The 17,112-nt window shown below is 43.9% G+C and overlaps 1 protein-coding gene across 4 annotated transcripts in view; it reads right to left on the minus strand.

Annotated features, from left to right (window-relative positions):
* The window catches only part of DPF2 (double PHD fingers 2), a 29,362-nt gene extending 15,523 nt beyond the window's left edge, over window positions 1-13,839 (minus strand). For all 4 annotated transcript variants that reach the window (XM_069965550.1, XM_069965549.1, XM_069965548.1 and 1 more), the window contains exons 1-4: window positions 13,749-13,839; window positions 8,569-8,729; window positions 6,523-6,630; window positions 373-533 (exon numbers count right to left, since the gene is read on the minus strand). In XM_069965550.1, the coding sequence (XP_069821651.1) occupies window positions 373-533; window positions 6,523-6,630; window positions 8,569-8,729; window positions 13,749-13,771 (453 nt within the window). In that variant the 5' untranslated portion in view covers window positions 13,772-13,839. The remainder of the gene's footprint in view (window positions 1-372; window positions 534-6,522; window positions 6,631-8,568; window positions 8,730-13,748) is intronic.
* Window positions 13,840-17,112: the final 3,273 nt, after the last annotated feature.

Genomic DNA, 17,112 nt, shown 5'->3' on the forward strand with positions numbered 1-17,112 from the left:
GAAAAAATACAATAGATACAGACCACATACACATATCCTATAATTAATATTATATATATATATATATATGTATATATTATATACACACATACAAATAGACATATACACATACATACACAGTATATCTAAGAGTAGTAACCGCCTATGCCACCATTTCCATTTCTTAGTATGAAGGAGTGACGTTTATGTAAAAAATACTGCATGTACTGGTTGTTACAATACATAAAAATAAGGTTGTATTATGTATTGTATTATGTGTAGTATGTGATTGTATTATCCTTGAACCTTGATGCCTCTAAGCTGTCACCTCCCTGACTTTACCGTGATAATTCCTCTCGCTACGTAACGCTGCCTCCCATTGTAGGTCTGTACCTTCCGTGCTCGGCCAGCAACAGAGGGGAATTCTGTGAGGCTGTCGTCATCTCGAGGGTCAGGAACTATTCTCTTCTCAATAGGGTCTGACCGCAGAAGAGCTTCTAGGCTGCTGCCATCTTGTGGTATAAAGCCTTCTTTCTTCAGAATCTGCTCAGGGTCTACAAGAGAATGGTTACAATTCATATTGTGCTCTGTCATTTCATTCCATGGTTTGCCTTCTTATATGAGTCTATGGACTCCATGAACAATAAAGAAACATTTCTCTCACAGATCCCTAAAACATTACACGATATGCTAATGAATTTAGGCCTCATTAAAACGTTTAGTCTTTTTTCTGGACCGCAATACCTCCCGCTATTTAACTCCGTGGTCTGTATAAATTCATCCGTATTTGCACCCGTTTCGGTTTCCGTAAAATGTGACAAGTACTAGTTTGCATACATTTGATCTGTTTTTTTTAGGGACGTCATGGATCCCATAGCTTCTATTGGTAATCCGTACCACAATCACAATCCGCACTAGAGCATGTCCTTTTTTTATGGAACGGATTACGGATAGAAATCAATGCGCTCTAAGTTGAACCCTGATTACGGATCCGCAAAAACTGACAACTTTACTGAACGTGTGAATAAGGCCTTATACTCCACTGTCCATGGCATTACCAATATAATATACTTTATAATATAATTATTTGCTTGTATGTGATCTCGTGTCTGTAGGCCATTTGCATGTATTAAATATTACATTTTGGGCCGTAACACCGCCAAGCCCTTACATCAAGATATTCCGCACAACCTCTAGAAATAGCTTCTCTCCCTGGTTTCTTGCACTCTTTAGCATGTTGCACAAAACGACTTAGATCACAGGGAGCCAAGGAGTGAAGCGCACAGTCATACCGCTTCTCCGACCATTTAGCCATTGGTCGGGGTCTGAACACTTGGAATCCAAATGACACTGATGTACAGATACATCATAGGCCAGACCCACACTATTTTCAGGAGAGCACCTTTGTGTTTGAGTAAATATGGTGACTGGGAATAAAGGGATTATTAAAATTGTAAAATCCTGTTCTCAATTTTATTGGGGGACACAACAGCCGTGGGCATAAGGCTCCTACAAATACAAAGTGTTACAGACAGCCCTTTAGTGTTCAGAGATTTCACTTCATTGCCCCAAGTTTCTATGACTGAGGAGCCACATGTTACACATTAGAAAAAAAGAGGAGAACTAGGAAATAAGGCACAGTTATTTGTATTTTAGAGTTGCGCCCACCATTACCTTTACCAATATTAGGCCACATGGACAGTTCCATCTGAACGATCATAATTTTAAATAACTGTGTGATTGCAGTACCACACGTTCTGTAAATGTGGAAACAGTATGGGCAACAAATCATCTTTGTCCCCAATAGTTTTTCCTCATTGTGCAAGTTATGTATTTATACAAGCTAATAATAGACATGAGGGCTTGGAAATGAATGATAAACATCAGGATGGGATCACACATAGTAAAAACGTTGCAGAAATGCTGCAGATGTACTGCGGACTTTCTGCACCAACTTCATGAGTCAGAACACAGGGAGTCCAGTGTTTCCCAGGTCATCTGAGCAATCACAGAAAGAAGGCAGTCATGGACACATTGAGCTGTGACTCTCTGTTCTGGTCGGAATTCCTGTGTTTGGTCTCTTTTTCAACTAGCAGAAAATCTGCCTTCAGCAGACTGGGCCTGGATTTCTGGTAAGTATAGCCTTATTATAAAGCATGATAAAAAAAAACAAATGTAAATTTCAAACATCTACTGTTAATAACCAAAGCTACGCAACAAATGAACATGGTTTGGATTTTGAATTGGGTTGAATTTTCTACTGCATGTGGCCATAACCTAGAGGTTGTTTCACACAGCACAGAAATGCTGTAGATTTTTTACAGAATCCATTATAGAAAAAAAAAAATTGAATTTGCAATTCATAAAAGAGACCTTCCATTCAAAGACATAGCAGGAGGGATTCTGCGCCGAATCCATAGTGTGAATGGGTCCTAAAACAAATATGATTTGAAATCTGCACCACAGTAAAAGTATGTGCAGATTCTTCCTCCACACTGTTGCTAGTGCAAGACACTGGAGATTTTGGAAAAGACAATTTATTGTGCAAATCCACAGTGTATCTGCCCTATGTAAACATAACCTTAACCCCTTGCCTCCGCAGCCTGTTTTGGCCTTAATGACCAGGCTCATTTTTCAAAATCTGACCTGTCTCACTTTATGCGCTTATAGCTCAGTGATGCTTTAACGTATGCTAGCGATTCTGAGATTGTTTTTTCGTCACATATGGCACTTTATATTAGTGGCAAAATTTGGTCATTACTTTGTGTGTTTTTTTGTGAAAAACATCAAAATATCATGAAAAATTTGAAAATTTTGCATTTTATGAACTTCTGAAATTCTCGGCTTCTAAAAAAGGAAGTCATAGCACATAAATTAGTTACTAAATCACATTACCAATATGTCCTCTTTATTCTGGCATAATTTGGGAAACATATTTTACTTTTTTAGGCTGTTATGGGGCTTAGAAATTTATTAGCAAATTATCACATTTTGTGAAAGTTTCCAAAACTGATTTTTTTTTAGGGACCAGTTCTTTTTTTAAGTTGATTTATGAGGCTTGTATACTGGAAACCCCCATAAGTGACCCCATTTTGGAAACTAGACACCTTAAAGAATTAATCTAGGGGTATAATGAGCATTTTAACCCTACAGGGGCTGGAGGAAAGTATTCACAATTAGGCCTTAAAAAAAATCGAAAATTTTGATTTTCCAATAATATATATGTTTAGATTAAAGTTTCTCCTTTCCAAAAGGAACATGAGAGAATCTGCACCCCAAAATTTGTAACACAGGTTCTCTTGAGTACAACGGTACCCCATATGTGGGCGTAAACCACTGTATGGGCACACAGCCGGGCTCAGAAGGGAAGGAGCGCCAATTAGTTTTTTTAATGCAGATTTTTCTGAAAAAGTTTGAGCGCCAGGTGCGTTTGCAGTGCCCCTGTAGTGTCAGCAGAATAGAATCCCCCCAAAAGTCACCCCATTTTCGAAAGTACACCCCTCAAAGAATTCATCTTGGGGTAGGATGAGCATTTTGACCCCACATGCATTAGAGGAAAGTATTCAAAATTAGACAGTAAAATGAAAAACACGAATTTTTCCAATAATATGTTCGTTTAGTTTGAAATTTCTCAATTTCACAAGGAAAAAGAGAAAAAAAGTACCCCAAAAATTGTAACGCAGGTTCTCCTGAATACAACGGTACCCCATATGTGGGCATAAACCACTGTATGGGCACACAGCCGGGCTCAGAAGGGAAGGAGCGCCAATTAGCATTTTCAGTGCAGATTTTGCTGAAGAAGTTTCTGAGCGCCAGGTGCGTTTGCAGCGCCCCTGTAGTGTCCGTAGAAGAGAACCCCCCCAAAAGTCACCCCATTTTGGAAAGTACACCCCTCAAAGAATTCATCTTGGGGTGTGGTGACCATTTTGACCCCACAGGTATTAGAGGAAAGTATTCAAAATAAGACAGTAAAATTGAAAAACTTGAATTTTTCCAATAATATGTTTGTTTAGTTTGAAATTTCTCAATTTCACGAGGAACAGGAGAGAAGTTGCATGCCCAAATCTGTAACGCAGGTTCCCCTGAGTAGAACGGTACCCCATATGTGGGCATAAACCACTGTATGGGCACCCAGCCGGGCTCAGAAGGGAAGGAGCGCCTATTAGCATTTTCAGTGCAGATTTTTCCGAAAAAGTTTCTGAGCGCCAGGTGCGTTTGCAGTGCCCCTGTAGTGTCAGCAGAAGAGAACCCCCCCAAAAGTCACCCCATTTAGGAAAGTACACCGTTCAAAGAATTCATCTTGGGGTGCAGTGAGCGGTTTGACCCCACAGGTATTAGAGGAAAGTATTCAAATAAGACAGTAAAAATGAAAAACTCGAATTTTTCCAATATATGTTCGTTTAGTTTAAAATTTCTAAATTTCACGAGGAATGGGAGAAAAAATGTACCCCACAATCTGTAACGCAGGTTCTCCTGAGTACAACGGTACCCCATATGTGGGCATAAACCACTGTATGGGCACACAGCAGGGCTCAGAAGGAAGGGAGCGCCAATTTGCTGGAGCAAAACCGCAGCTAGTAATGGTTATTAGAATAGCGCAGTTACTAAAATACTTACAGATTACAGGTAATGTGGGGTGGTTACGGATAATCTGGGGTGGTCGGGGGCAACGTGCGGTGGTCGGGGGCAACGTGCGGTGGTCGGGGGCAACGTGCGGTGGTCGGGGGCAACGTGCGGTGGTCGGGGGCAATCTGGGGGGAATTACATGTTGTCAGAGGCAACCTGGGGGGGTTACAGGCAATCTGCGGTGGTTATGGGCAACATGGGGTGGTTACAGACAATCTGCGGTGGTTACGGGCAACATGGGGTGGTTACAGACAATCTGGGGTGGTTACGGATAAACGGAAGTGCTTATAGGTAATCAGGGGTGGGTACATGTAATTTTGGGTGGTTACGGCAATCTGGAGGGGGTCACTGGCAACGTGTGTGAGTTAGAGGCAACGTGCGGTGGTTACGTGCAATATGGGGGGTTACGGGCAATCGGGGCTGATTACGGACCATCTGGAGGGGGTCACTGGCAATTTGGGCAACGTGCGGCGGTTATGGGCAACGTGCGGTGGTCAGAGGCAATCTGGTGGGAATTACATGTGATTAGGGGCAACCTGGGAGGGTTACAGACAATCTGCGGTGGTTATGGGCAACATGGGGTGGTTACGGATAAACTGAAGTGCTTATAGGTAATCACATGTAATTTTGGGTGGTTACGGAAATCTGGTGTGGTTACGGGCAATCTGGAGGGGGGTCACTGGCAACGTGTGTGAGTTAGAGGCAACGTGCAGTGGTTACGTGCAATATGGGGGGGTTACGGGCAATCGGGGCTGATTACGGACCATCTGGAGGGGCTCACTGGCAATTTGGGGTGGTTACGGGCAACGTGCGGTGGTTGTGGGCAACGTGCGGTGGTTGTGGGCAACGTGCGGTGGTTGTGGGCAACGTGCGGTGGTTGTGGGCAACGTGCGGTGGTTGTGGGCAACGTGCGGTGATTACGTGCAACGTGCGGTGGTTGTGGGCAACGTGCGGTGATTACGTGCAATCTGGGGCGGATATGGGCAACCTGCGGTGGTTACGGGTAATTTGGGGGGCTAGGGGTAATCTGGGAGTAAACTGCAATTATTACTATAATAAAAAGTGTGTGTTTTATTTTTTGTATGTTTTTCACTTTTTGTACTTTATACATTAATTTTCACTGTATTACTATGATTACTGTGATATTTTCTATCACAGTAATCATAGTTCAGTGACAGAGACCAAATTGGTCTCCGTCACTTTAAATTTTCTGAGATAACTGATTCTGGAGCGCATGCGCACTTCAGAATCAGCCTGGACGTCGAGGAGGACGGAGCTCCGTGGATCAGGTAACGTATGTGGGGAAGGGGGGTTGACTGGGGGACGGGGGTGACTGGGGGGCGACTTGGGGGGGGGGGGCACGGTGACACCGCCGGTATCGGGGGGACGAGGGGAGGGGGCCAGGGGACACACATTCAGTGGCGGTGGGGGGAGGCAGCGTTCTGCAGCCTCCCCCCGCCGTCCCCATAGACGCTGCGGTCGCATTGACCGCAGCGTTTATGGGGTTAACTGCCCAGGGGGGAGCGCGGCTCCCCTCCGGGCAGTGGCAGCAGGAGGAGGCTGTGTGACACAGCCTCCTCCTGCTGCCCGATCTCACCTAGGGACAGAGGGGGGAGGCAGGGAAAGCATGACGTCCAGGGACGTCATGATTAGTTCTGCCACTGTTTTTCATGACGTCCCTGGACGTCATATTGGGGGAAGGGGTTAAAGTAGTTTTTAAGCAATGTGGTTCTTATAGGTAAAATACATTAAAAACAGGTTCCAACTGCAAAAATCACACTACATGTGTTTTTCTGTACACTTTCTTAATGCATAGTAAACAACATATTAATACACCATAAAGCTAAAAAGGATCAGCTCGCATATTATTTTAAGGGGTGACAGAAAACAATGTAACAGGCAGCGCCAATAGTTTACCTGGCTTAAGAGAGGGGAAAGAAAGCCTAGGGTCTTCAGGAGGGTGCGCTCTCCTCCTCTTGCGCCAGCGACGAGAGGGATATGTATACAGCTGTCCTGGGGCTGAACCTAAGGGAAATTTAACAAATGAGAACCACACTAACAACTAGTGACAAAATAGCACAAATGTGGGGTATATTCAACACAATTTAAATTTCTTTCTACGAAAGATGTCGTGACTCTTGTAGACTGAGCAACACTTTAAAATATATCAGTGTTAAGGGGTATCTGGGAATTTTACAGGCCAACAATGTTTGATCGGCAGGGTGCCGACACCCAGCATCCACATAGCTCCAGCTTCGGCATATACACAATGAACAACAATGCAGTTTATTGATATAAGGTTGTCCTAATACACAGTGGCACGAAACATACACACAGACAAGGGCTCAATATCCAAACAGGACAAATTGTTCCCATCATACTATAATGAGTTCTTCACATTACAGTAACATTGATGCACTTTGGACAATATAAGGGATCATTTTTCCAACCTGATTCTGTTTTTCCCCTAGATAAGCAGCGAAACAGATGGTAAACAGCTGCACATGCATCTCATCTACACAGGAAAACGTGTCTCTTGGAACATATTTCCAGTGGCAACTAACATATTTGATGACTGTGTAAAGTTACTATATGGTGAACATAACCTTTAAGCGGACCTTCATCACTAGTAAAGAGCTAGTAGTGCTAAATAAGCATTATGTACAGTGTAGTGACCCCTTTCTTTTAGGCTTGCAATCATGCGTTCTAGAGAATTTGTTTTATACAATAGGAAAGGTAACTTGTTTGTTTTGGTTGGCATCTGCTTTATTCTAAGTGCATTGATAATCCCTCCCACTGTTCTTCCCTCCTTATATCATCAATCATTTACAGCCCAGAGCAGAACATCACGCAGTAACTTTGCCGGAATGCAGAGGCTTTGGAATTACGGTGCAGGCTCCAGGTTTCCCTCTGGGCTGGGAATGATGTCACACAGCACGCGAGCGGACAGGCAATACCAATCAGCATGGATAAAGGAGGGGGGAGCTGCAGAGGTATTGGCAATGTGACCCAAACAAGTAAATTGCATACTGAATAAAACGCTATTTTCTCAGAATAGAAAGGTATCATGTACAGTGCAACTACCTCTATTATACATTACTAGCACTTTGTTAGTGATAACGTTCATGATAGATTCCTTAAAGTGGTTTTGTGGTTGTCTCCTATTTACAATGAGAAGGGCACCCTACATGTGCTAGGACGAAGCTCCACTCACTTTCTAAGGGGAGTCTGAACATCTCAGTGCTAAGGGTCGATTTGAGACGTTTTCCTCATTCCTTTGTGGTGTTTAGAAGCAGTATTGCCTTAGGGGCTTGTTGTGATGTTATCACATACACTGCTCACATGACACAAGCCCCCACAGTCATATGCCATACATACAATGTCACATGCACACTGTATGTAATCTAATCACCTCAGGCAGGAGTGAGTAGTTGTTTTTTATGTAAGGATGGCTTCAATGTGGATTTAACCCTTAGATTTAATGTCTGAGCCAAATATCAGATTAGAACGCAAACTACTGCATATTGCTTTGTGCTGATCTGGGTATGTGATTTCAGGACTAAATTCTTGACCAAAATCCCACTTTTCCAGGATTTCCAGGATAGGCTATCAATATCTCACTGGTGGGGTGCCTACACCCAGCTCAGCTGTTCAGTGCTCTCACTACAGTGAGAACAGAGACAGAAGTTGTTCCCTTTGTAGCGGTGGCACCAATGTACTGCAGACTCAGCTCCTATCCACTTCAATAGGAGTTGGGGCTGCATACACCAGTGAAGCCGCTACACAGAATGAAGCCAACTGCTTCCAGTTCCTACGTCGCTATAGCGCATACACCAGAAACCACAAACAGATGATCAACTATTGACCCTGTGGAACCTATGGACAGGGTATCAATTGCTTTATTATGTAAAATTCCTGCAAAAAAACCTACTCAAATGGCTCCCAACCCAATCAATACCATACCTGGGCCTCGGTGTCTTTTCTCCATCCATATATAACAGTTACTCTGGGCTACGCCTGTCTGGGAATCCAGGAAGGGCATACGAACACTTCGTTCTGCACATAACCGTGCGTTGTAATTGTGGCATTGCTCCATGGCATCTTTATAGTACTGCTCTCCAATTCTAGACAAATGAGAAGGACAATACATTAGCATCATTAAGATAGTCACACTGTAAATGAGTGGGGAACATTTTTCCTGTTGAGAGCCGTTTGAGCATTTATAAAATCATTCATTGGCCATTCAAAACATGCCCGCCACATTCAATTTTATCATAAAAAAGTCACAGCGCCTGCACAGATACACTTTGGTGAAAAGGAGTATGGACAGGACTCGCGTGGTGGATCAGGGGGTCGTGGTGCTGCTCGCAATAGCCAAAGTTCATGCTATAACAACCATGATAAGAAGAAAAGGAGCGCACTCACCCCGTAAAATTGAATACTTTATTCTTTCATCAAAGATTAAAAGCCATCCATGAGTACATCGGGTGGTAGGAACGCCAAGACACTCAAATCACTGAAGACGTGACAGCTGCTTCGCGCCTAGCTGGCGCTTCTATCAGACGTCGCTGATATCAGAAGTATAAAAAGAAGTATTCAATTTTACGGGGTGAGTGCGCTCCTTTTCTTCTTATCATGGACATTCAATTTTATACTGTGCGTGGCAATAGTGTTGTGTCAGATTCCCAAAAATGCCCCCAGACTTGTAGTTAATCTCCTGCAGTAAGGATGTCATTGTGTGGCCCGCAAAAAAAGAAGACGTGCAGCAACGCAGCGTACAAAAGGCAGCGTGCACAGCACCCTCCTGTGTCTGGCAGCCAGCGCACTTGATGCTACATTGCCCATCACATACATATATATGGGCAGTGACAGATCATCTCAGGGGCCAGATGTGGCCCGCAAGACAGAGGTTCCCCAGCCCTGTCCTAAAACTTCATTCCTTACCTAAGACTTATTTAAATCAGTAGATACAATGAACTGCATAATGTACAGGTGTAGATTATAAAGTACCCTAACTCTCATCTTAATGTACAGGCCGCATTGTCGAATCACAACAGTCACAGAATACGTAAGTCTGTGGACCATTATGGAAAATGGACCAGTTCACACTGTGCCTTATCTTGGCCAGTGGTGGGAGGAGTTTTCTCTTGTGTTTTTGCCTTGAATAAAACTTATGAATAGTACATTTGAGGTGCAGACCTATTGTTTCCAGACCATCCTTTCTTTTTTGTGTTTAAATGTGATATTTTTTGGTCTGGACGGACTAGCACTCATAACTCATAACAGTTCATATTTGGAAGCGGTGCCTGCCCATATGTATATGCAGAATACGCAAGTCTGACTAGTCACAAAATACTATTTCCAATTTAGATTTATTTCTGGAAAGAGTAGTGTTACAGTTTCATGCCAAAATGGCAAAGCTGTCTTTACAGCCTCATACACAGGATCTGGAAAATGATATAGACACAGATGTATCACCGCATGGGAGCTGTGGTGTTGGCTGCATTGTCATTACACTAAAGGGCCTTTATATCAGGTAGTGATTATGAGCTGAACACATTACGTCCCTGTGTAAAGAGCTCAGCGATCAGCCAATGTAATAGCAATCACTCCAGCATCAGCTGATTGCCTGATCATGCAGCTCTAAAGATGACCGGTTACTTATTTCCCTGTGTAAACAGAGCATGTGCAGTCGACAATTCTGCAAGTGAAAGGCTGCACATTATATAAAAGGCTTATTACATGGGAGCGGAGTATCGGGTAGGTATGAGTCTGTCCGTATAAAAGGGCCAATGTGATTCCCCGTGAAACATAGCCCCAGACAACCGATTTCCATTATTCGGGTATGTTTACACTTGTTCTCAGCCTGAGCCATCAATATCATCTTTAGGGAGAGGTCAGAAACCTGTATCATATCGGTACACATCCTGCTGCTGCTATCCATTAGTTAGTATACATCAAGGTACCAGGAAAAAAAGCAACAGCTCACCGCAATGGCAAGATACAGACCCACTACAAACATGAAAACAGTTAAAAGCAAGCCCCCCCCACCCCCCAACTGCTAAAAAATTCCCACAAAACTAATGAGGCTCTTGGTTACCATTTGCAAACAGTGTAAACCACCCTTATACTGTAGCACATTCATGGCTGTCCCATTGAGACATTCAGGGATTACTCAGTCTGTAAACATGGAGGTTTACATTGATGTAGGTCATCACTATCAGATAGGTGGTGCTCCAAATCCAGGCAACTGTTCCAAGCAGTAGTTTGCAGGGGCTGTGGCCTGTGTGTGAGGGCTGAAACTTTAATAGTTAACGCAAACCTGTATTGCTGCTACTGTTCTTGTCTTGCTCTATCCATGTCCGGTCTTCGGGGTCTGTCTCCGGGGGCCCGGTGTCAGTGAGGCAGGGCCTAAAGCATCTTTGCCCTGGGTCTGCAGAGACTAAGCACCTTAAGGCCTTATTACACGAAACACTTATCGGCCGATATGGCTGATAATCGCCCCGTGTAACAGAAGGCAACGATCAGCCGACATGATCGATGTTGGCTGATCATTGCAGTCGTTTGTCTTTCAACATGTTGAAAGACAAACGACTATTATAGCAATGATACGCTGCCATCGCCTTGTGGAGTCGGAGCAGCAGCAGCAGACTGCCGCTATCTGCTAAGGGCTGCCTGGACCATCTAGCGATCACCCGGGCAGCCCCGCCGCAGCTCCCCACAGCCCCCTGTACTCAACCGCTTGCTGCTGCCATGTGCTGACAGCGCTAGTTTGCTCCTCTCAGTCGCAAAAGCCAAAGTTGCCCCCCCCCCCCCCCCCCCCCCCCCCCCCGGTGACGTCAAATAGAGATGTGGGTTACAGCACTGGACCAAGGCAGAGAAAGGGGCTTCAAGGGCAGAGTGGCCCCACCTTGGTAACACAACCCATTAAAAGCATTTTTACACCAGAAAGATGATGCAGACTGCATTTATAAAGATATTTTTGCAATGCTGCGGAGATCTTTACTTCTTACCCTGCTGGTATTGCTTTAAATGGGAAATAGTGGTACTTTGCATCACTGCAACTAACAGTACGACAATGCAAGGACAAGAGGTGGCTTTACTTGCACAAGTACCATAAGCTAGGGCTGCAGCTGGTGTGTCAGGAGAGCTGGAGCCCCACAGCCTGATATTAATGGCCCATATGGATATTCGGAAAAATACTCATGTAGGAGCAGGAAATGGCCTAAAAGCAACCTCAAGAAAACTATGGGTGGCCATCCAATAAAGGGCTTTCTGCTGTGCGCCTCTCTATTGTGGAGTTGAGAGGCCATCTTGTCTCTGTTCCTCCATTCTATAGTCTTAAAATGTGTACATCAGCAACCATCACAGGATGGTGATGTATAACTGGGAGTCAGGGCAATACGCTGGAAGACCTGGCCTAAAAGTTTAAAAGAGTATTCCAGTAAAAACATTTACCCAGCAGATAGGGTCAGATCATTCACTGACCTCCCTGTGATCTCAAGAGTATGAAGCAGAGGCATGCATGTGTGCCTCTGCTACAACCACTGTCTATGGAGCTGCTGAACATAGCCAAGCGCTGTACTCCGCTATTACCTTCAGCTTCATAGACAATTACTGGGGTGGTGGTACAGTATGCAGATGAGCAAGGCAATGCTCCATTCTGCAGTGCAAAACAGGTTCATATTCTTAGGCTCTGTGAATGACAGAAGCTACAACCGTGAAGCGGCAGCCAGGAATCAGGACCTCCAGTCATCATGTATCATGATGCCAGGAGCTCTGAACCTGTTCAAATCTTCCCACTACGGTACTAAGACAGCCGCAATGCTTTGAACAGGTTCGAAGCTCCTACCATCATGTGGTCCATAGCTTCCATGATTCAGAGCGTGTGACTGTGGCCTTAAAACTGTGGCTAGAGCAATAAGCTGACACATCTGACCCTTATCTGCTATTCTGTGGATAGGAGATAAATGTTTTAACGTGGAAAATCTCAGAGATTTATTTCTAGGCAAATATCTAACTTTATTTACAGCCTTTTTATGCATTAAAACAGCACATACTTACCTCCCTCCTGCCCCTGCTGTCAGATCTTTTGTTCCCAGGTACACATACTGCCCACTCACCTCTGTGACTGGCCGAGTGGGGAACTCCATTGGAAGCTGGGAAAACAGCAGTGAAGTCAGGACCACAAAATGTGACAACATGATCAGCCGGGGGAACGAGGGAATCGAGAATACATTTTTTAATAACATGGGGAGTCAGTAAACAAAGTTTTATATTTGCCTGGAAACCTCTTTAAAAAGTGGACTGAATGCACTGTAAGGGACCGTTCACACTAAGGAAAACAGGTGGAAATTCGGAGCGGAACCCCTGCTGCGGACTCCGAATTCCGCCTGCCTGTCTGTTATGTATAGGGCGCCTCCGCGGACATGTCAATTCTTTCAGCGGAGCACCACCCTATACATAACATTGTGACATTGATGCAGGCAGAATTCCAAGCAGAGTCTACGCTGGGGATTCTGCTTGGAATTTCTGCCTGTTTTCCGCAGTGTAAATGGCGTCTGGAAGCACTGCGGCTACATTGGCAACACTGCTTTTTATGGATCCTTCAATGTATAGCAGTCCTCAGCTGTATACGGAGTCCCCATCCCTATAGACGCACAGAGGAGACAATCCTAGGTGTAATGGAGTCAGGAGCGGCTCCTGGGGGAGTCACCACCACATAGGAGAACAATGCAGGAGGGGAGGCAGCCGGCTACAAGGGAGGACAGCACGCTCAGCTCTGCATGTCTAATACTTGTGTGTGTATAATATATATATATATATATATATATATATATATATATATACACACACACACACATAATTCCATACATACTAGTAATGATACTGGGAAAACTCCTCACTGATAGCTGTGACTATAACAATAGGGAGTGCGCCCCCAGCAGGCCGCGGCTCCCTCACACATCTCCATCTATAGCACCTCCCGGTCTCCCATTCCCAACCAGTGTCCCCTACACTTTACCCCCCTCCCTCACACAGTACCCCGGCATTCCTCCCTCTTCTCCGTCCGCCGTTTCTTCCGCCCCTTTGAAGCCTTTACAACAAGACCTCACTCACTCACTCCCGTTTTCTTCACTTACATCTTTTCTACAGCCGCCGCCATCTTCTCGGTCTCTCCCGCGACACAAGCACTATACTAGTGCGCCTGCGCGCTAGGGCGTGACGTCGTCTCTGGGCATGCGCATAACCACCAATTAGCACGCTCTGCACCTTTTTTTTTTTTTTTTTTTTACACAGAAAACTTTATCGGCTTTGTGTGTAAAAACCTGGTCCCGTCGTAAAGTGAGGCAGGGGCCCTGCGGTGGCCAATCAGATTACAGCAGGTTAGGAATATGAAATACGTAATCTGGTTTTCTTTTCCGTCTGGGCCAGAGGGTCGTGATGACTCGGCCGGAGGACATCTGTTATTAGTATATAATAACATATATCTAGTATGTGCAATGATTCCTGCAGAATCTCGGACAAAGCACTTTTCCAGCATCATCTTTGCCTTTTCTCACCCATAGCAACCCAAATGGTAATATTGCCCCCCTTGGTTGGTAGAGTACGACCGACAGACAGACAGACAGACACTCCTCACTAGGTAGATAGGTGCTCACAGTTAGGGTCCATTTATACAGAAAGATTTGAAGCCAAAGCCAGGAATGGACCTAAATACTTGATCCCCCTAATGCTGCGTTTACACGGAGCGATAATTCGCCCGATCATACGATTAACGATTTCGAAGTAACGATTTTTTTTATAACGATCAGCGTTTAGATGGAACGATATATAGTACAGAAAATTCGTTTTGCAATCGCTTAAGCCTATCTCGCACACAGGTAAAATAGGTGAACGACTGTTTACACAGAACGATCTGCGAATTGTTTGCGAACGACGATTTAAGAACATGTTGAAAGATCAAAATGAACGATTTCTCGCTCGTCGTTTGATCGTTCGTTGCGTTTACAACGTTCGTTGCGTTTAATTATCGTTCAAATTTGATCATTATCGTGCAAAAGATAGAAGCAGAATGAATGATCATGTGATAGTCTAGTCTGGTACCGATCTAAGAGATCAGAGCTCATTTACTGACATAAAATCGGAATTGAGGTTTTTCACAGCAGCCACGTTGTTTGTGCTAGTTACAAGGCCACTCTTGGGCATATCACATCTACAACTACCTGTACATGTCATCTCTAAGCTCTTTTTAGTGTTTTAGTGCCATCTTGAATTCTCCAGAGGAACTTGAGCTTGACTACTTTTCTTTCCCCTACCTTTAGACAAATCTCCACCTTCTTGAGCGTTGGACTTGGATCTGTAAGAGAAAAGAGATACTTCAACCTAGACCTTATTAAAAGAAAAAATAAATAAATTATCAGTAAAAAAAAAGCCAGAGATTTGTAATTTACTTCTATTAAAAAAATCTCAAGTCTTCCAGTACTCATCAGCTGCTGTATGTCCTACAGGAAGTGGTGTATTCTCTCCAGTCAGACAAAGTGCTCTCTGCTGCCACCTCTGTCAGTAACAGGAACTGTCCAGAGCAGCAGCAAATCCCCACAGAAAAGTATTCCTGCTCTCCATACTGGAAATAATACACCACTTTCTGCAGGACATACAGCAGCTGATAAGTACTCAAAGGGGGGGGGGGGTTGCTCTGTATTGTGTTTCTGTCTTTCCTGGTTTAGCATTTCCCAGAATGCAATGCTTTCCCTCATGTGACCATCACAGCCCCCACCCATTACAATCAGTAAAATTAGTGCAGCAGCTGGCGGGATAGAGATGGTGAATCACTCAGGAGATTGGGTTATCCAAGCCTCCTGTGAGATCACTCCCTTCCCACTGTCTGCATCATCAGCAAACACACACAATGTGAGACAGAGGCATGGAATATTTGTCTCCTAAGAGGGGATAGCAGAAGGAGCAGGAGACAATGTGAATTGGCACAGGGGCCATTTTTTTCACTTCCTGGATGTCTATCAGCTACCAGTGTGGCAGAACCGTACAGATACAGTAATACATTGTATAGACACATCTATATAACTTTTAATGTACTTTTAATAGAAAACAAGTTTTTCTTATCAGTAGTTCCCCTTTAAGATTTTTTAACAAAATTAATTTACAAATATCTGGCACTTAGACTAGTGAGATCTCTTGGAGCTGTGTATGAGGCACTGCTATGTATACAGCCCAGTAAGGGGAGACCGGAGAAGTCACCTAGAGTAAGTAGAGAACTACTATGGGATAGACAGCAATGCACTGCAGGACAATACAGCTGCTTACTGGTCACATGATCACACTGGGACACACACTTATGGTGCGTTTACACAGGCAGATTTATCTGACAGATTTTTGAAGCCAAAGCCAGGAACAGACCATAAACAGGGAACGGGTCATAAAGGAAAGACTGAGATTTCTCCTTTTTTCAAATCCACTCCTGGTTTTGGCTTTCAAAATCTGTCAGATAAATCTGCCTGTGTAAACGCACCATAAGTGAAGAGACCAGTGCTGCAGAGAGGTGAAGAATATCCCCAAAAGGCTGAAATGACACTGCTGTTCTCACATGGATACTGTTGGAATAGTGGTGTGTATAACTCCAGTGATTTTTACCCATTCTTTGGGATAACTCCTTTTAGTAGATAACATTTGTAATGTAAAATTCAAACCTTGTGTCTATAGACCGATGGAACTCTCTGAATACATATTTAGTTGGTTCCAATTAGTTGATTGGAGCAGTAAGATACTAGTGATGAGTGAATACTGTTCGATCGAATACATATTCGATCGAATAGTAAGGTATTCGATCATATCAAATATTATCGAATAGTTCGCCAAATATTCGATAAATATTCGATGAGCGTTCAAATCCCCCTTCTTCCCTGTTTTTTAGCCAATCAACATGCAGGGAGGCTGCCACAGCGAGAAACGAGAATAACACGGATTGGATGGCATAGTCACATGACCCAATAACATATATATGTGTGTTCATCCAGTGCTACGTGCTGCTACGTCATACATAAATATAAAGGGTAGTGCAAGCAGTCTGCTCACCAAGTGCTTTGTGCTGCTGATATGTGCTAGACTGCTAGATCTAAAAAAAATTGTACATGTGTTCATCCAGTGCTACATGCTGCTACAATCATACATAAATTCGAAGCAGGCTGCTGTGCTACTATAAGGCACTCGGCTCACCAAGTGCTTTGTGCTGCTGATACGTGCTAAAGTGCTAGATCTAAAAAAAATAAAAAAAAGTAGTACGTATGTTCATCCAGTGCTACGTGCTGCTACATCATACATAAATAAATACACAGGGTGGTACAAGCAGGCTGCTGTGCTACTATAAGGCACTGTTTACCAAGTGCTACGTGCTACATAATACAGACGTCCAGCTTTACCTATAAAATATTCATACACCCTTTAATAACCAGGTAATTCACCTGTATAACATCGACTTGTGACTTTATT

Source organism: Dendropsophus ebraccatus, chromosome 4, assembly GCF_027789765.1.
Source record: "Dendropsophus ebraccatus isolate aDenEbr1 chromosome 4, aDenEbr1.pat, whole genome shotgun sequence".
Classification (NCBI taxonomy): domain Eukaryota; kingdom Metazoa; phylum Chordata; class Amphibia; order Anura; family Hylidae; genus Dendropsophus; species Dendropsophus ebraccatus.